This window comes from Leptonotus elevatus, chromosome 8 (assembly GCF_054856555.1).
Source record: "Leptonotus elevatus isolate MCC_2025b chromosome 8, RoL_Lele_1.0, whole genome shotgun sequence".
Classification (NCBI taxonomy): Eukaryota; Metazoa; Chordata; class Actinopteri; order Syngnathiformes; family Syngnathidae; genus Leptonotus; species Leptonotus elevatus.
The window spans coordinates 23270362-23290967 of NC_141246.1; the positions used below are offsets into that span (position 1 = coordinate 23270362).

Consider the following 20606-nt stretch of genomic DNA (forward strand, 5'->3'; position numbering starts at 1 on the left):
CGCAGGGTGTCCGGGCTCTCCCTTAGAGATAGGGTGAGAAGCTCGGTCATCCAGGAGGGACTCTGAGTAGAGCCGCTAGTTGAGGTGACTCGGGCATCTGGTTCGGATGCCTACTGGACGCCTCACTGGAGAAGTGTTCCGGGCATGTCCCACCGGCGGGAGTCTTTGGGGACGACCCAAGACACACTGGAGAGACTATAGCCTTGTTTCCCCCGCCGGTATCTACTACTACTGCTACTCTACTCTGCAAAACCCCCGTCTCCACCAACAAATCGACCCAGCTCTACTCTACTCGCTTTTTCTGGTACCTGCTCCTTTGCGGTTCTGAAAAAAAGTAGCCCAGTTCCAAAACATGACGTAATTATTTTGGAGGCCAATGATTGGTTCGAGACATGTCGTCATCAATGTGCCGCTGCGCAAACCACCACCCTGGAAAAACAGCTGCCATTAACGATGAAGAGAGGACAACAATGGCTTCCAAACAGATTAATGCTTTGACTTTTGAGGAATGCAGTCTTTTGGTTGCTGCAATATTCATTCGATGTTTATAGGCTGAAATAAACAGGCACAAACCATTATTTTTGCCTGCTAGCTACAGTTGCTTAAGCATAACATCACTGGCAAGGTGAGGAGGGGAGAGGAGACACACTGCTTTTTGGTGTAGAGCCAAGTAGAGCAGAGCAGAGTAGAGTAGGGTAGATACTGTCGGTGGAAACAAGGCTTATGTCTCTCGGCTGGCCTGGGAACGCCTTGGGATTTCGGTGGTGGAGCTGGTTGAAGTGGCTCGGGAGAGGAAAGTCTGGGCTTCCCTGCTAAAGCTGCTGCCCCCGCGACCCGATCTCAGATACGCGGCAGAAGATGGATGGATGGTTGGACGACCACAAAGAAATATATTTCGCTGAAATTTTATGTGAAAGTTAAACACAAATTAGCACAGTCATGAAGTGAAACAATGTATATATCTTATTTCAGACTTGTTTTACAACAACAAAACTGGCAGATATTTGTTTACACTTTTAATATTTGTACACACTACCTCAAAGAATGAAAGAAAAGGAACATTGAGACGTATGCTCTTTTAAAATTCTTTATTTTATTTCAGAAACAAGTGTTGTTTTAAAAAAAAAAAAATAGGGGGTGAATCAGATAAATGGCATTTCAATTCATTTTTATACTGATTTGGTGTACGAGTAAATGGAGCTACAAAGTGGAACAAGTTAAGCTTGTAAGTCAAGGTACCACATAAAATACATACTCTGCCATTGCTCTTTGTGGCTTTAGTTACCCAGCTGATTAGTTAGCTGTTGTTGATTCTAAGACATATGTGTCCAATAACAATCAAATAAAACAAGATATTAATTTTCTCTTGTTTCATGTCATTCCATCTTAATACTTTGGTAGACCCTGTGGTCATGTTTTAAATGAGCCCGCGTTGGATGAAAACTTCAAACCTGATTAGAGTGATGGTCTGATGATATTGTGTTTTTCCAAAGGGATCGTTTTTTGATTTCACAAAATGTATAACAAATGTGATCGGCACAAAAAATACCTGCATAAATATACAGAACAGTTGGCCAATTACACCATTTTTAATTTGTCCTATGTCATACAATCCTTTTCTGTGGTTACTAATCATAGATATACATAAATATTAGACAAGACTGTTATACACAAATGAACAAAGTTCTGTGTAAATTGTAATGCACTCTTTCCAACATATGTGTGCATGTGGTGCTACACTGAAAACGACTCCCATTTTATTGGGTTGCTAATTATGTAAATGTTGTAATTGTCAAGCGGGTCCACTTTTGTTGTCAGAAGGCTTTTTGACTCACATCTGTTGTAATACAAATCCCATTCCAATGAACACACTTTGACACTGTAAAATGTAAATAAAATTGATATGCAAATCCTTTCCCACCTATATTCAATTGAATACACTACAAAGACAAGATATGTCATTGCAAATACTATTATATATTTTGATACCTGCAAAACACCTCAGCAAAATCTGGGACAGGGGCATCAAAAGACTGGGAAGGTCGATGAATCCTGCTTCCATCCAAGCAACATCTTTTTCAGGGACTTGCCTGCTTATTTCAGCAAGACAACACCAAGCCACATTTTGCACGTCTTACAACAGTGTGCTGTCGTAGTGAAAGAGTGTGGGTAGTGGGTACTAGACTGGCCTGCCAGCAGTCCCGACCCGTCTCCCATTAAAAATGTGTGGTGCATTATGAAGTACAAACTAGGACAACTGAGACCCCTGACTGCTGAATAACTGAAGTTGTACACCAACCAAGAATGGGAAAGAATTCCACCTACTACATTCAACAATTTGATTCCTCAGTTCTCTAATGCTTCGTGTCGTTAAAAGGGAAGGTGATGTAAAAGCGGTAAACATGACCTTTCCACCGTTTTTTTGGAACATACTGCAGGCAACAAATTCAAACTTAGTGATTTCTTTTTTTTTTTATATAATCTGTTTTAACATAAAATCTATTGCCTTTGTAGGGTGTTTAATTGAATATAGGTTGAAAAAGATTGTTTTGTTTTTATTGACGTTTTACACAGCGTCCCAACTTCATTGGAATTGAGGTTTGTAAATTAATGTCTGCTGTGTTTGCTTTAGTAAATTAATACCTGCATGTCAGTTAAAGTATAACAGGACATGAGATTGTCAGCGTCATGATGGAAAACCTGCACTCGACTTTACTATGATTTTGAATCACAAGTAGATTCCGAAGCAAAAAAAACAATGAAAATGTTTTATACAGCCAAGTTAATAAAATCTAACACTATTTGAAAAGGCAAAAATCATGAAAATCCTTGTCATTTTCCTTATTTAAGCCTTACAGTGGACTATACACTGATGTGTTTTGTGTGTTTGCCTACCACACTCAGCCAGGATTTCTAGGGCTCCCTTTCTGAAGACACGTCACCTTCCGCCCCACTACTGGCATTGGTGTCCTGTCGGGAAAGCAGGGCACTCTTCTCCCTACTTGACTCAGAGGGTCCCTTGGAACGTGTCTTTTCTTTCCTCTGCTGCTGCTTCTCCTGCTTGGACAACTGTGGAGAGAAACAAATAAATAGGAGTACTTAGTGCATTTAAATAAATAAAACAACCATCCAAAGGATTGTTATGAATTTTTTCAAAAGCAAGGTTTTTCACTGAATACATGTTAAATGATACTAACTGCCATATCTGTCAAAATGTGAAAGGAGCCCCTTTACAAAGGTTTGAAGGGTTTGACCATATGCAACAGCGATATCCAAAGAACATTTCCCAACATAAAAAGCAACAAATAAAACAAAATTCTGCCGCCGAAAATACTCAATTATTTCAAATGTGAAAATAATTACCATGAAATATTTGCTAATAAATTCAAAAGCTTGAAGACAGAATTATTGTCTGCATAGTGCTACAATCAAAGTGTATTACACTGAAGCGCAACATTGTTTTGTCTTCGTCTATTATTAATTCACCATCCGTATTTTTTTGTGCCAATAAAGAGCAAGAAGACAAGATGCATCCAGCTGTTTTAAGTACAGTATTACAAAAATCAAATAAGTAGCAGAATTGGCGGAAAAACTGTGATGTTTAATTATATTTAATTATGTCATTACTGTATGTTTTAATGTTATATAATATTATAGTGCCATTCCACTTGTTTCTTTCATTTAAATAACTTTATTTTAAATTTCTTCGGAGGCTACAACTGATTCATGACTTTTACATTTATTTCAATGGGGAAAGATAATTGAAGATGCATGTAACAGTGTGTTTATGGAACAAATATCAAGACATCACTGTACACACACACACACACACACATTGCCATACCGAAATTTGATATATTTTTTAAGTGTAGTAGTGTTTTTGTGTGCGTGTTTTCTCTCTTTTTAATTAACTATAACTTGTTGGATGTTTATACGCTGTAGGCAAGAATTGCTAAAAACAATACTCATCAGAGTATGAGTCCAGGACAGTTTCTATTTTTTTTCTGTCTGATCTATTCTTGTTTGTGGAAAGATCAAAATAGTGGAGTGCATTGTTGCGACAGTGAGCATTGTTGTGACTGTGCACAGCTCTGACCAACACTGTGCATTTTGCACACATTCGGCACTAATCAATGCTGTGCCTTTTGCTTTCCTCAAAGCTAAAAAACAGCAAGGACAAAGTTGAGTATGCTGCCCGTGAAATGAAAAGGTCTGGCAAACTGTTTTGCATAAAATACTACATTAGAGACAGTTAAGGTATTTAATAATTAAAAAGAAAAAAATAAGTTATTTCCGTTAGAATGCATAATCATACGGCATGAAACTAGGCTTGCTGTAATGACACGTGGTACCACCATTCAAACATCGTTTAATTTAAATCGCAATTCAAACCAAATCAAGCCATTCAATCAATTCATGCAATTCATGTAAGACTGCAAATTCCAAAAAATCATATTCAAATCTATAAATGACTGGAATTAACGAGAATATTCTGTGGTTTGTTCAAAAAAAAATTCCCCCCATCAAAACTATTAATTGTCAATTAAAATAAAGGACCCCTGACTGCTAAATGGTTAACCTTTTGACCATAAAATAGTAACCTGGCGTTGCTCTGTTATTATGACATGTAACCACTGCAAATTCAGCCCTAATTAAGTGCATCCACTTCTAATGCAACACAAGTGCAAACTATGAAAATGGCGAATGCCACTCTAATTTGAGAATATATGGGGATTTTCTAACAGATTTCCAAGTGGCCTATTCGGTACTGGGCAATCTCATCTACCTTGTGCTTTTTGGTAGGTGCCTCTGCGCCACTATGCTAACAGAAACAGAGAACATTTGCTGTCAGGAGATTCCCAAAGGTAAAATTCCACTACCATTCTGAATGCCAAATTCATATTTGTAAATCACACCTCAATATTATACTTACTGTTCAAAAATACTATTAGGTTATGAGTAGTGGTGTAGTGGTCCTTGGAGAAGTGGGTATACTCTGAAGGCAGAGGAGGGTGGGCCATGGCTTCACCATCCTCGCATATCATTAGGGGAGATTTAGAAGCGGGTATACGCTATGCTGACTGAAAAAAAAAAGTGGGTATACACCCTGGACTACACCACCGATTATGAAGAGACTTGATGCAGAGTTGCGATGTATGGTTGACCATCCAGGATTGGACCTCGTCTGCCTGAATGTGAAGTCACTGCAAAATGTCATGCAGATTTACAGAGCAGATTACGGGCCATTACGCTACACAAAAATTCACCGGTAAAATATGGTTTGAGAAGGATTTAATTTACAGTGTTATGAATAAATTCAGAAATTGTAAGAAGAAAAATAGATATTGGTAACAAAAAATATTGAAATTAAAGCAAACCATGTGAAACTGACAACCACAGTGAAAAACTAAAGTTCATAATTTATTTTTGTCGTTTCAGGTATCTGGCGTAACGTTCTTTTGTGAGCTGGGCTGGGAACTCCTTGGGCGCACAATCAGGGTGGTAATTTCATCTTGTGTGGTCCAACGCATCTGCAGAGTTTCCAGAGGAGGACGACCATTACACTGGATTTAAACTGCCCCCCATCTGAACCTTGACACATAGTTGTCTTTGTCGGGCCTCTCATACTGGGATGAGGTTCTCAGGGACAGGAATGGCCAACATTGTGTCAATATATGGCACGGAATTGGCAATGACTTCTTCAAAAATTAGGTCTATCAAGTCTGTTACGTAGCCTGTAACATACAAAAAGGACAAATATCTTTAGTGGAACTGTGTGTATTTTCATGTTATTGCTTCTTTGTACATTTTTCATGTAATAAAGAGATAAATACATTTAAACCCAGAAAGAAATGTTTGAATTTAATGAACCCTCACCAAACGTTGACTGTGTCTTGAGAGGTTTGGCTCTGCACTCCCCATGAATTGCTTTCGGAAAGGAAAGTTTGTAGCGAGGCACACCTTCCCTTGTCTCTGCCGGTTGTCGCTCAACATTTTCATTGTAATGCATTGCTGCCAGATATAGTCTGAAAGATTCGGAAAATGTGTGAATAATAGAAATAATGGAATCACAACAAGTGTCAAATACACTTTTTTTTTTATACCTGCACAGCATTCCAATGAAGGAAAAGACAACATTTTGGGGGGCAAAATGATGGATGAGGGAATGAAAAGATTCCATAGATGAAGTCTGCCGATGAGGGCTTAGTTTTACAACATCCTTCAGCGTTCGTTTATTTCTAAGCACCCTATCCAACTTGTTGAAAGCTGGTGTGTCTGCCAATGACATGGGAAGATCATTTTAGAAAACAATGTATTTTACAGTACAATATGATTTCAGATGAAATCCACTGTAGCTTGTAGTTGTCTGTATTGATGAAATACCTGCTTGGAGCCATTTGTTCTTGTCTGTTGTCTTGCGGATCTCATGCTCACAAATTGGATAAAGAGGCTCCTCGTGTGTATGAATGTCTTGCACGTGGTTCAGAATCGCTTTCCACCTGGCAATTCTCTCCGGACCAGATGTACAGGAAGCTGCAGTATAGTAGATGTGGTTGCTGATGCTCTTTATCCACAGCTTGAGTTTTTCACAGCCCTTTGTCTTGCTGATTGCATCCAGTTTCTTCGCAATTCCTACAATGAGAGCAACATACAATCCATTTAGTAAATACATCTTTGCACTACCATCAAGGATGCAGTTTGGGTACGGATATGAGTGGCAGATTTAAATAATCCTCACGGGATATGACAGCTGTTCACGAGGAAATAGGTTGCATATGGAAATAGGTTGCATATGGAAATAGGTTGCATATGGAATGAGATAGGGGTTAAAATGATTGATGTTGCACAAGTAGTGGGTGATGTAATTGATGTCTTATTGGAATGACAAAGTGTTGTCAAGGATAATAACCAGACTCTGAACCTGAGAGGATGGGGAAACTGAGGTGTTTTCAATAGATGGAAAATCTAAATCCTTACCTTTTGCCATGTGACAGACATCGTAGTAGTGTGTTATCTCTTGCTCCCTGAGAAACTTTTGCACTTGTGGATGACGATCTGTGACAATGCAGTCAATGGAGATGCAACGCGACTCCATCAGTGCCAGGCTCCTCCGAAGGCCCTCTTTTTTCATATGGTAGCTACCACCAACCTCATTGCTCTGGCAATATAAAAAAACTGATTATGAGAAAGTACAAAATAGAATTAGATTTTTAAAAAGACAATAAATGACCAATCTACAAGGTTAAAACATTTCTAGAGATGACCAGGTGAAGTTTCATGAACCTTTGAAGCTCCTTCAAATTGTGCTGAAACAGATTCAGCGCTTGGGCACTTCGGTGAAAGCAACATAAGGGACATCTAGCGGACGAAAGAAGTAAAAGCAACCTATGTCACTAAAGAATTAAACATTCACTCTTATCTTTCAGCAATAAAAGTCAAAATAAATGTGATACAGAGCAAAGTTTTGCAGTATTTACATAAGAGTAAGTGCTACTGTAAAAATGTGTTTTTTTTTCATAAATAAAATATAATGGACGTGTGCATGTATTAAAAACTTTGTATTTAAAAAAAAATCTCGGCAATCGAAAGTTTTAGGCAGTTCCTCTTCACGTTCACCATTTTTGCAGCTTTGAAAATAGGTGTTGTTCACAAGCTGGAAGACATATTTACAAGTCTTTTCCCATAAACTCACACATTTCCAAAAGTCCCTTTTAACTGGTCACCATTACAACGCCACAGCACCCCAACATCCCCTTCCACATTGTTTAATAGTTTGGAAGTTATTACACAATTTAACGGCAAAACAACCTGTCAAACTTAGGACAGCCACCAAACTCTTCGAGCCGTCAATACGCGCGCTAGGAGTGCTGGGTTATGAAAAAAATATTAATCACGATTATATTGGTAATAATTGCAATCACAAACGATTAGGACGATCATCTTGTTTTTTGGTACAAAACAAGAAAATGTTTCAAAAATATTAAGGCATAAAATTCTTTGAAACACCATTATTAACTCTTTGACTGCCATAAACGTTATAAAACGTTTAGCATAAACCTAGGGAAGGGCGCCGAGGACGTTAAAAGACGTCCCCTATGTTTTTTTTGTTTTTTTAAAAACGGGTGCAGGAAAGCCTTGGGCAGCTGTGCTGAAAGTATCAGGCAGATCTGATTAGTCAAAGACTCGTTTTGGCCCCTAGAGGGCAGCGATGACTCTCTTTGCACAAGGTTTTATGGGCCGCCCACCGTGGGCGTCAGTAGAAGACGTGAGGCGGAGCTAGAGTGTTGAGGAGACAATGGCTGGTTCAAGCCATTGTGGCTTGACCAAGCAACCGGTTGCAAGCAACTCACGCTTGAGCATTTTTTTCAAAGACGGAAAGCATCAATCAATACTAAAAAGCGCATTGATGTCGACGATGATGATGACTCCGAGCTTGACGCCAAAGTTGGAAGCCTTGACGCGACTCCTATGACACGTAGTAAGCCTCACCGGCTAAGCGCGGCTAGCGCTGCTAAGGCCGGAAAACGCGCACAATAGCCGGCCGGGTACTTCTACACAATCGGACATTCGATCGGGCGATGGAGAGTTGGCATCGACCAATGCAGATTGATGATGATGATGATGATGACTCCGAGCTTGACGCCAAAGTTGGAAGCCTTGGCGCGACTGTTACTATCACGTAGTAAGCCTCACCGGCTAAGCGCGGCTAGCGCTGCCAAGGCCGGAAAACGCGCACAATAGGCGGCCGGGTACTTCTACACAATCGGACATTCGATCGGGCGATGGAGAGTTGGCATCGACCAATGCAGATTGATGATGATGATGATGATGACTCCGAGCTTGACGCCAAAGTTGGAAGCTTTGACGCAACTGCTATGATTACGTAGTAAGCCTCACCGGCTAAGCGCGGCTACCGCTGCTAACGCCGGAGCTGCACAAGCGGACATTCGATCGGACAATGAAGAGTACCCCGAGTCCAATGCATATTCATCGGAGGAGCGGGTACAGTCTGATCACGGAGAAGACACTGTTTCTGGACTACGATGCCACCATGAATGGAGTGGATAAAATGGATCAGAACATCTCCTACCACCCGGTATAGCAACTGAAGGACACGGGGAAGCGAGACGTAACGAAACCGTAGCATGATCCTGATATTAGACTTGATGACACACTGCAGTATATACTTGCTATTCCCCGGAAAAAAACGGCCTGCAAGAAAGTGGCGCACGCGAAGAGGCAATCTGTTGTGCAACAAAAAGAAAAACTGTCGTTGAAACATCCACATATTTGTAAATAGCACCACAGTTGCACACATTTGTAAATAGTTTGCCAAATTGTTGTCAAATTGTTACACTGTTGAATGTAAATAAACGTATTTTGCTATCAAAAAACACTTTTTCATTCTTGGTGGTAGTGTTTTATAGAAGTAAAGCACTATTTAGGTGTTTGTGGCATCATTCATGGACAAAAAGAAGTGTCAAATTCACTAGAATGCATGAAATAATATCGTTTCACTAAAAGCTTGATTTCTCCGTATTTTGGTCCAAAACAGGCGAAATTGGGTCAAACTAACCATTTTCTATTGTTGATTACTAAAGAACGGAATAAGGTAGAAACAAACTCTTTTTTTCTGATGAAAGATGAATGTCCAATCTTTCATTTGGTAGTACGTGTGTTTCCATAGTCCAAACAGAACATTTTCTGTGGACCTTGAAAGATCAGTCAAAATGCTTAAATCGGCTGGCACTGACGGCATCCCTTTTCTGAAAACGTCTGGCAGTCAAAGAGTTATGCAAGTTTCTTTTGGATGGAACAAAATTTATTAAATTTAAATTTTAGATTAAAATAAAAAGGTACAAATGTATAAATGTAAATAACTCAAAAAACTCATATTAATATTTTTTCTTTTTTACAGTTATGCTGATTTTGTAATTGTGGAGTGTAATAAATTGTAATTGAATTGTGATTAATTGCACAGCTCTAATACACGCTGTGAGGTATGAAGCTTTGAACTAGGGATGGGCGATATATCGATATAAAAATTATATCGATATAGTTTTAAACGGGATATGGAATAAGACTATTTCGTATATATCGATATAGTTCATATATATATATATATATATATTCAGGAAGTCAGAAACAAGCTTTGAGGTCTTGGTTTCATTTGACCATTATTACAAATTTCAAAATCTCACCTGGACCAATTGCAAGTCCACAACGGTGTTTTTCTTGAGATCCATCATGATATAAGTCCCATACTTTGCTGAGTGAGCTGTTAAAATAGTTTGTTCAATTAGTGGTCACTTTTTCCACTTAATTTACTGGAATTTGTATATTTTAGCACCTATATGTAAGAGCAATACATAATCAAAAAATCCTACCTGGGGAATCAGCTTTCATGTCGCCACCAAGTATGACTTTGCCTTCCTCACACATCCGCTGCAGAATCTCATCCTGCTGGACTTTCCAGCGGTGAATAACTGCCGGCTCAATAAAACATCTAACATGGCGGCGAAATGTTTCATACGTAAACATCTGGAGCTTCATTGCTTTGAAGACCTGTTGGTGTGGAGGAGGAAAAAAATAAATGTACGTTGATGTAAATATAAGCTATTTGCATTTGTATTACCTCCACCTAAGGAGGTTATGTTCATGCGTTTGTCAACAATAACTTGAAAAGCTATCAAGAATTCCATATGGCAAAATTTATTTACTTGGCGGAGGTCTGCTCATTATGACTGCTCTTGTGTAAGTGCAAGTTTAATTTGAAATAATTTACCTTTTCAAGTTGAATGAAGGAAGCACCACTCAGGTACACAGCTGCAGACAAGTGAACGTTTCCTGCCGGCGTGCTCCCCAGGACAGGTTGGCTACTCCACTGTCTTGCAAATGTGCAATGTGGGCAGGACTGCTTCACCGATAGATAAGTTCCAAGCCGCTGGGTCCTCACATCACATTTCTTCGTGCAGACCGGACATGTATTGAAAAGCTCCAGGATGCGGTCCTCATAAACTATATATTTATTGATCTGGTGTGATGAGGTGGATAATACCTCTCTATATAAAAACACACAGAAGACAAAAACAACAATATTATCAGTAGAGCAGATGAAACATTTCCTCTACATATTAATTTCTAGGCATGGGACGAGACACAAATCCCACGAGACGTGATTTATCACGAGATTTTCGCAAAATCTGTAAAATAAAACAAATCCTAATGTAAATGTTACAGTTTTCAAAATGCTTTCTTTTTATTGAGCAGACGGCAATAAAATTAATGACCTAGCTCTAAACCACAAAAGTAAACAGAAGAGTCACTTTTGTAACAGTCTCATTTTTCAAATGCTGCTGCAATAATTGCACCTATGACTTAACAATAGGGATGGGAATTCAAAAGATTTTTACGATTTCTATTACATTTTCAATTCTGCTTAATGATTCGATTGTTTATCGGTTCTCTTATGACACTTTTTTGTAAAAGAAGAAAAACTAATAATAAACAGGTAGATTAGCATCAACTTTGTTTTTCGTCTTAAATGATTAAAAGTAATATGACCTTACAAACTCCACAATGAAGTCGTTAGAGGCCCACACTACATCCTAGGACTCCACAATGGTATGACGCGGCCGGTCTTTTTGAAAATAAATGTAAAATAATATAATATAATAATAAAAAAAAAATTTAAGCAAATATTGTAAGTAGAAATTTACAAATTACAACCTAGATTATTCTGTGGCAATTGTACAATAATGTCCAGTAACAGGTCACCACTCATATATGAACTGAGCAGTGAGCACTCCTCCTGCGTGGCCCTGTGCGAGTACAGTCGGACTCTGATGGCCTTTGAGCCAGGCAGACTCTTTTGCCATGGTCATTAAATAAAATGAAAGAGAGGACATTCCCTTGGTTGTATCTCACTGAGCGACAAACGCTTGTGAGGCTGTGCGCATGTAGCAAGTGTTGTTTTTTCTTCGCATTTCGTTCTGGCGAACGTCACAAACCCGCAAGCCTGCGCCGCTCGGTCAGATACGGGCTTTAAAAGGAACCCCGACTGTCATGACGAGTTTGCTCTATATTATTTATTTGGTAGTTAGCTAACGTAACTATGAGATTCATTTAGCAAAAAATAATTTCCAGTTTAATACATTTTGTAGAAAATGTATTTAGACGTACACCGCCATTGTTATTCACGTCGCAACGCATTCAGTGCGTAGTGACGTAGAATGGCGGCTGGCTCTCTGCCGAGCAATGTGAAACACCTATAAAGAAAGCAAGGTAAGCCTTGTAGCGTTCCTAAAGGAACAACATGCGATCAAGAGAGTCACCCTCCCCCACACAGTGCTCTCATCATTCACCAGACACATTCAAGAGTTTTGAACGTCACTTTAGGAACGCTACAGAGACTTACCTTGCTTTCTTTATAGGAGTTTCACATTGCTTGGCAGAGAGCCATTAACACAATTACCTGCAGTACTGACAGGAGAGGACGTTTACGTTAATACTGACGCCGCTGCTGGGTTGAGCACCCATGAGTGGCTCACAAACGCCACAGTCATTTAAAGTTATCCCAAGTTGTGGGAGCAAATGCTTTTGCATAGTTGTAGTGTTTCATTCATCAGACGAATGATCGAAATTGCAAGTTGCCCTGTAGTTTTCTTTTCCTGTAAAATGTCAAACTTTAGCACGTTAGGCGCCATGTTTCTAGCGGCGCACGTAAACATCACCTTGCATGTTACGTGACGTGTGTGGTGACGTCACCGTCCCCAGTGTCATCTGTTTGGCAAACAAAGCCAAATAATTGAAACACTGGGAACCATTTTTCAACAAAACAGTTATCGATTGCCACCCCTACTAAACAAACCAAAATACAGCAAAAAATTTAATAAAAATCTCTCGAAGATCTTGTGCTGTGGGGGGACGAGAAATCTCGTCCCACCCCTATTAATTTCACCCACTGCATTTTAAGTCAACTATGCTTACAATTTTTTTGCACCACAAAATCAATGCTAAAAAAACACACACAAGTAACGCCTTCACTCATTCACAAATAATAATGGACTTACGACTTAAGTGTGGAATCAAATGAAGCTGTGACCGATTGGGCTGGATCATAAGTGTAATCATGCGTCTTTGAGTGGTCGGCTAAAGACTTGTCCTCCAGTGGGCTCTCCTCAAATTCCAGACGTGGCCTTTTTGTAGGTCTTTTCATTGGTGTTGAGGACAAACACAAATGGTCTGTCTTAGATGTTCCAACACCAAAATCCTTACACGGAACAGTTGCCTTGACCCCTGCAATGACAACTGATCAACACATACACTTAAGCTTGGCAAAAAAAATTATGATTTGCTTTGTGATCTGAACATTCTAAAGTTGGTTGGGTGTTGCACATACCTTCAGTTCTGATGTGAGATGGCAGTGTTCTGAAAGACAGCTGAGTCCCTACACTGCGTGTGGGTAATACGTCCGTCTGACAGGTCGGACTTGGTGAGGAGTTGTGAACATTGGCCTGTTGAACCACCGCTACTTGACTGCGGGATTCCGGAACAATGGGTTGACAATCCGATGATTGGACTGACTGAGATGTGCTGGCGGCCTGTAACAAAACAAACGATAAAATGAAAATATTAGCTACGAATATAAAAAGCATAAAAATGCGACATGCTAACCTTAACCCTACAGGACACTTTTTTTTTTAAATTACCTATTTCAGACAATAGGATTTTACAATGATACACAAGAGAAGGAATTACATTACTTGTTTATATTTTAAGTCAGAAGGAAGTATCTCAAATTAATAAGCAATAATCATGCCTGTAAAGGAGTGGAATGAAGAAGAAGAAATGGTTTCTGCTGCTTTTCTCATTAATATTGTCCCAATAAGCATCGTTGGTGTTTTTTTGTTAACTAATTACACATTGTGGCCTCCGTATTGCTCAAATAACCATGGAAATTATTTAGAGACTAAAATGTCCAAGTATTGTGTCATGGTTATGTAAAAAAAAAAAATCACTTTTACTTCTTATGAGCAACATGAAGCTGAACAATCAATAAGGTTCGCCATATATTTTTTTCATCTTGTAGAGTAGCTAACTACTACAGTACTTGTACACAAAGAAAAGCCACTATGAATGAAAACACACAAATGCAAATAGCAGCATGAAAAATACATAGGCAAGTAGTATGCATGTAATTTCTCTTATTTCAAGGATGGTAAAGAGACATTGATAACGTGCAAACGGCATTCGTTTATAACTGTAGAGTTACACGTGTAATCACAAGCTAGCATCCGATGCCACATCAACCGGGCAGTTAGCTGCGAGGCTAACGACTCAAATAAGGGCACGCAATATTTCACATGATATTGAAGGAAATTACTTAGACATAAAATACTTACTTGGGCAGGGTTACTTGCTGCTCCATGGAGAGTTGGTATCGATCCCGGGATAAGTGAAAGATGTCCTGCTAATCCAAATTTGTATTGTCCCAAATTGCTGAAGCAGTCGTCAGTAAAATGTTTGCCACAAACTACCACACGTTTTGGGAGTTGTTTGGGCATATTTGATGCGTTAATAAAGTCCAACCACAAGCCTTTCTGTGGCTCGGATGTAGGGAGAAGAAAAAGGTTGTTGTTGTCCCTTGTACAATCTCGTACACAGCAGTTCCTATGGTTTTTTTTGGCTGCCATGCTGTCCTGCTGCTCTTGCTTGTTTGTCGATTGAAAACTTCGCTTGGGGGTTAAAAATTGCGACCGTGGAGTTCGCGCTGAGCTAGTGACGTATAAAATCGGAAAAGGTAGGGTTAGTGACGTATAAACCGATCTGCTAAAACAGCCCATTTCATAGTCATGTAAAATATTCGAATTTCGTGAAACATTGGATTATTACATTTTTGTTTCTGTCTGCCATAATCATCAAAATTCAAACAAATAAAGTCTTGAAATAGTTAACTGTTTGTGTGGTGACATACGTTTAAAATTTTCTAACAAATTATTGAAAAAAATGAACTTTCCCTTGGTATTTTAAATTTCTAGCCTGCACCTGTATGTGTGTAGCATTGTTTTGTTTTGTTTCTTCTTCTTCTTCTGACACATATTAAATAGCTTGCTATTTTGCAGTTCCAGCCAGACTTCTGTGAAAAGTATACTCGATCACGCAAGCATTATTGAGCTATATATCATCAAATCACACAGCTCTACATGTAATCTAAAAAGAGGCATGTATTTTTTTTTTTATATAAAGGCCCACACTAGGAAATCTACATGTATTTCTACTCCTGTGTAACGTTTTCCACTTCAGAATATTCAATGGCACTAAATAGCAGCCCAAGCAGTCCATAATTTCTAGGAGTTAGAACTTCATACAGAAATATAGCAATTAAACTATCATGAAATGGGTAAAATATGGTCAAATGCAATTCACCAGGCTGAAGGGAAAAAAAACAAGTATCTATCACCACCTAGTGGTTCAAACTGAGACATGAAAAAGTGGTGAGCATGACAACTGACTTTCTTGTAGGAGATAGAGCAGGTAACTGCATTTTTGACCTATAAAAACAATAAATGTGTAGCTTCAAACATTCGGTACCTGCCGGGGGTCTGAAGAAGCAGGAGCTGACGTCAGTTCAATGGTAACAGGACCATCGTTTTGAATGTGTAATTTCATGAAGGCCCCAAACTTTCCATCTAAAATGCAAGGCAAATATGTAAGCATGTAAAGGATACCAACATAAAATTTAATTAAATAAATAAATAAATACAATTTGGGTGATATGAATTTGCACATGAAAAGTCACAACAATCCTTTTAAAATCTTATTTACAAACCCAATTCCAAAAATGTTGGGACACTATACAAATTGTGAATAAAAACTAAATGCAATTATGTGGAAGTGCCAAATTTCAATGTTTTGCTCAGAATAGAACATAGATGACAGGTCAAAAGTTTAAACTGAGAAAATGTATCATTTTAAGGGAAAAATATGTTGATTGTAAATTTCATGGTGCCAACAAATCTAAAAAAAAGTTGGGACAGATAGCAATAAGAGGCTGGAAAAGTTAATTGCACTTATAAAAAAAACAGCTGGAAGACTAGTTACCACTAATGAGGTGCATTGGCAACTTGGTTGAAGCAAAAAAAGAGCTTCTCGGAGTGGCAGTCTCTCAGTAGCGAAGATGGGTAGAGAATCACCAATGCCGCCAATGTTGCGCAGAAAGATAGTGGAGAAATATCAGAAAGGTGTTTCCCAGCACACAAATTGCAAAAAGGTTGAAGTAATCATCATCTTGAGTGCATAACATCATCCAAAGATTCAGCGAATATGGAACAATCACTGTGTGTAAGGGTCAAATTGCAAAAAGGTTGAAGTAATCATCATCTACAGTGCATAACATCATCGAAAGATTCAGAGAATCTGGAACAATTACTGTGTGTAAGGCTCAAGGCTGAAAAATCATACTGGATGCCCGTGATCTTCGGTCCCTTAAACGGCACTGCACCGCAAACAGGAATGCTTACTGTAAGGGAAATCACAGAAAGGGCTCAGCAATATTTCCAGAAAACATTGTGGGTGAACACAATCCACCGTGCCAGCCGCCGTTGTACAGTACAAAGAAGAAACCATTTCTAAAGCAGACCAAGAAGCGCAGGTGTTTCTCTGGGCCAGGGGTTATTTAAAATGGAGTGTGGCAAAGTGGAAACCTGTTTTGTGGTCAGCCAAATCACGATTCGAAGTTCTTTATGGAAAACTGGGGCGCTATTTCATACTGACTAAAGAGGACAAGGACAACTCAAGTATCAGCACTCAGTTTATAAGCCTGCATCTGTGATGGTATAGGGTTGCATGAGTGCGTGTGGCATGGGCAGCTTCCACATCTGGAAAGGCATCGTCAATGCAGAAAGGTATATTCAGATTGGAGAACAACATGTGCTCCCATCCAGGCATCATCACATTCAGAGAAGATCTTGCATTTCTCAACAAGGTAATGCCAGACCACATGCAGCACAAATGACAACATTATGGCTGCGTAGGAAAAGTATCCGGGTATTGAAATGGTCAGCCTGCAGCCCACTTATTTCACTTATAGAGCACATTTGGCGCATCATAAAGAGGAAGGTGCAGCAAAGAAAGCCCAAGACAGTTGAACAGTTAGAGAGACGTGTGTTAGACAAGAATGGGACAGCATTCCTATTTCTAAACTTGAGAAACTTGTCTCCTCTATCCCCAGACGTTTGCGGACTGTTGTAAGAAGAAGAGGGGATGCCTCACCGTGATGAAAATGGCCTTGTCCCAACTTTTTTTAGATTTGTTGACACCATAGAATTTAAAATCAATATAGTTTTACCTTAAAATTATACATTTTCTCAGTTTAAACTTTTGACCTGTTCTCTATGTTCTATTCTGAATAAAATATAACAATTTGGCACTTACACATAATTACATTCAGTTTTTATTCACAAATGGTTTTTGGGGGGGAATTGGGTTTGTATTTTGAGGCTGGTCAAAATAGACTTATCTTTCATACTATCAAATTACCATTTGATTAATTTTAAACAAAACAACACATCCTCGAAAAAAATAAAATAATGTCAGCCCTCCTGGATGAAATTAGGTTTGTTGCGGTGCACTGATGCTCATGTGATGTCACAAATGATGATCGCGATCCAGAAACTGTAAGTTTGAGAGCAAAATTGTCAGTGACATTTTGGATAAAGTTCAAATTGTGAAGCTTTCATGGAGTTCAAACTTCAAGATATCAGGTAAGTTAGAGCTGTAAATAATGTTGTATAAAGATGTATTATAGAGTACGTAACTAATATGATTTGGGGCAAGTAGAATGCACACACCTACAGTATAGTGTGACGACAGCATAAGTGTTCTACCACTGGGTCAGACAGATTAATGACCCTATCTGCACATTAAGGATTTGGTCCATGCTAGAAGAATGCTCCATAATCATATTTCCTCTCTGAAGCTAATTAGAAGACTTCACTCATGCGTGGCTATGCCAAGGCTCTATCTGCTCCCTAGTGGTCAGACCCAGTTCAGTGTCACCATTAAAGCGCCAAACAATCCACACTTTGCAGTTCCCAAAGCTGCTTTAACTTGCAGGAAAACACACTATTGATCCAAATTGTCCACAGCCTGTTTGAGGCGAACTCTACTCTCAAGCTTCATATTTTGATTAATAGCACCGTGGTGCACTGTGATGAATGTTAATTGTTCTCCAGAGTGGGGACAAACACGTGATAAGGCACAGAATGAACAAGAAAGAAAATGGAGTGGGATAGCTAGTTTGCTATAGAGTAGATTAGAACTAGTACGACTACTGCATCATATTGAAAGGTGTTTATAATATTTTAGTATTATTTGAGTCCATAAAAACTAGACTTGGACATTTTTATATAGCTTACGTTGGTAATTAAATGCCACTTTGTGCCTACTTTTGAGTCCATTGATTGTAATTGTAAATGCCCAGCAGTTAACACTTTTTTGAGCATAAGTTATCTTTTACCATATAGTGCATAATGCCAAATTACATAATAACATGCCATATGAAGGTGTCATTTGTTGACCCACCTTTAACTAGCTCACTTGCAAACGCCCAGTGGTTAACACTTTTAAGGCAAAACTAATCTTTTTCCAAATATGATGTAATGTCAAACTGCATCAGAACATACCGAGCAAAGGTGTCATTAATTGACCCACCTTGAACCAGCTCAGGCTTGTAGGCACTCCTCATGTTCTCCAGGATGCTGGCATAGAAAGGTTGGGCCAATTCCGCCGGCATCGCCAAGTGGAAGTCCGGCTTGTTGCCCTTCAGTATGCACTGCAGTGTAAACTGGCTCACACACAGCACCTCAAAGTCTCGGTCCATGACACTTTTGCTCCATGGCCGACCATTCTCGTCTTCAAACAGCCGCAGGTTCAGGATCTTGCGTATTCTACAAGCAAGAACATAAATGTAGAAAAATCTGTGAAACATGTGCCACGAAACAATATGGCGTGGTCAAGAAAATAATATATCAACCAAGCTCGAAAGGAGACCATTGAAGCACTGGAGTCAACTATAGAAAATAAGTTACATCCTAATTTCAACAGCTAAATAAATGCCTTTGATGCATTCAAGAAATAGTGGTAGTGAGTAGTAGTAGTAGTAAAATATGAGTTTGTATGTGATGATTTATGTCTGCCAAATATACACACTTCTGTAACAGTGTTTTCCCCCCAGATTTGTTTTTGTCCCCTAATAAAATATTTGTATTGTTTTAATTGTTCACACTTTAGGTAATGTTTCTTATTATTTTATTTAGTATTTTATCACATAAAAAGTTTCAAATAAGGGACGTCTTTTTTATACTAATGTCATTGTCTTGTTAAGAACTATGATCTAATAAGGTACCCAAAAGGATCAAATGGAGATTAACTGAGAACTTCATTATGCTAGCTGATGTGTGTGATATCGCAAAAGTTTCCCTTAATGTTACAACATTTAATTGCAGTGAGAAAACATTTAAATTGCTAACTTGATGTGAAAGGATTGTTCTTTTAAAAACAACAACAATTACAGTACATCAAAGCCAGGTATGCATGGTGTCATTTTGAGCAGTTTTTACTCGGGGTCCCGCATGAACTTACATGTACTCAGCATCTGTGTGTGTGTCCTCCACTGATATTCCTAGCAGCACACACAAGCCCCGTCCTATTGAACTGATCTGATCGTCTCCCACTACAGGAAAAAAGGAGGGATAAAAAAGTTGATGAGTGGGTCAAGTGCAGCTTTGAGTGTTGACGAGTAAGCATGAAGGGGTAGCAGCCGATCAGCTCATATTTCAGCTTCCAAACGATACGTTACTTCTGCAGTAGTATTATCATTTTGTGAGCTCCACACGAAGGTTACAGCAGTTGTAAAGAAGGGTCTACGGTTTATTATAAGTGCAGTACTATGAGGTCGTCCCATGCTAACATAGCCATTGTTAGCTTAACGTGCATTCAACATTGATCGACACACCGAAGCACAGTACAGTCTTCCAATTCAGGGGAAGTGTTTACCTGTTACAGACGCCCTGGTAACTCTTTGGATGATCGCTTTCATTGTTTTGGCGATGTTTCGCAGCACATTGACACATCTAGTACACACAAACACACGCCGTGAAATGGAAGGAACTTTGTTCCCTCTAGCGGATTCTTCCGGAGTTTCACTTTCGCTTACGTTACAGTAAGTACAGTACAGTACAATGCAGGGCCCTTGTGCCACTAGTTCAACATAGTAACTTACTAGTACAAGTAGTTCTACAAATGCGCCCTAGATATCAAATGTTTAAATGTGGAGGGAAATAAGTGAAAACAAATGAAACAAAATGCAACAGGAAAATGGCATTTTAGGGGGTACGCCAGTCTTGTTTGCTATTTTCAAAACTGTTTTCAAGCATTCTCTTCCTTTTTTTTTTTTTAAAGATTTGATCTCAGGACAAGCAATTTTACTCAAAAAATGCATATTTTAGTAGGCTATTTTGTATTTTATGTCAAAATGGATGGGTGGGGCGCAAAATGCCCTTAAATTCTGTAATGACTCTTTATCTTTTGTGTAAAACAGGAAG

The 20606-nt window shown here is 39.0% G+C and overlaps 2 protein-coding genes across 5 annotated transcripts; both read right to left on the reverse strand.

The window, feature by feature from the left end:
* Nucleotides 1-1073: 1073 nt before the first annotated feature.
* Nucleotides 1074-20438, reverse strand: dtd1 (D-aminoacyl-tRNA deacylase 1). Of its 2 annotated transcripts, none has more exons than XM_086083222.1 (5): nt 20059-20419; nt 19645-19735; nt 18715-18950; nt 15595-15692; nt 1074-3069 (listed from the first exon to the last, which is right to left on the reverse strand). In XM_086083222.1, exons 1-5 carry the CDS (start codon nt 20099-20101, stop codon nt 2914-2916), a joined length of 624 nt encoding a protein of 207 aa, XP_085939348.1. In that variant the 5' UTR covers nt 20102-20419; the 3' UTR covers nt 1074-2913. The 2 variants fall into 2 exon arrangements, with proteins under 2 accessions (XP_085939348.1, XP_085939349.1); XM_086083223.1 differs by lacking the exon at nt 1074-3069 and adding an exon at nt 14633-14778 and having other exon boundaries at nt 20059-20438.
* Nucleotides 5276-14567, reverse strand: LOC147170259 (uncharacterized). 3 transcript variants are annotated; one of them, XM_086083220.1, is made up of 12 exons: nt 14406-14567; nt 13403-13604; nt 13074-13299; nt 10787-11063; nt 10389-10566; nt 10203-10279; nt 7285-7359; nt 6979-7159; nt 6385-6633; nt 6105-6276; nt 5878-6026; nt 5276-5735 (listed from the first exon to the last, which is right to left on the reverse strand). In XM_086083220.1, exons 1-12 carry the CDS (start codon nt 14565-14567, stop codon nt 5623-5625), a joined length of 2061 nt encoding a protein of 686 aa, XP_085939346.1. In that variant the 3' UTR covers nt 5276-5622. The 3 variants fall into 3 exon arrangements, with proteins under 3 accessions (XP_085939346.1, XP_085939345.1, XP_085939347.1); XM_086083219.1 differs by having other exon boundaries at nt 13074-13311; XM_086083221.1 differs by lacking the exon at nt 7285-7359 and having other exon boundaries at nt 13074-13311.
* Nucleotides 20439-20606: the final 168 nt, after the last annotated feature.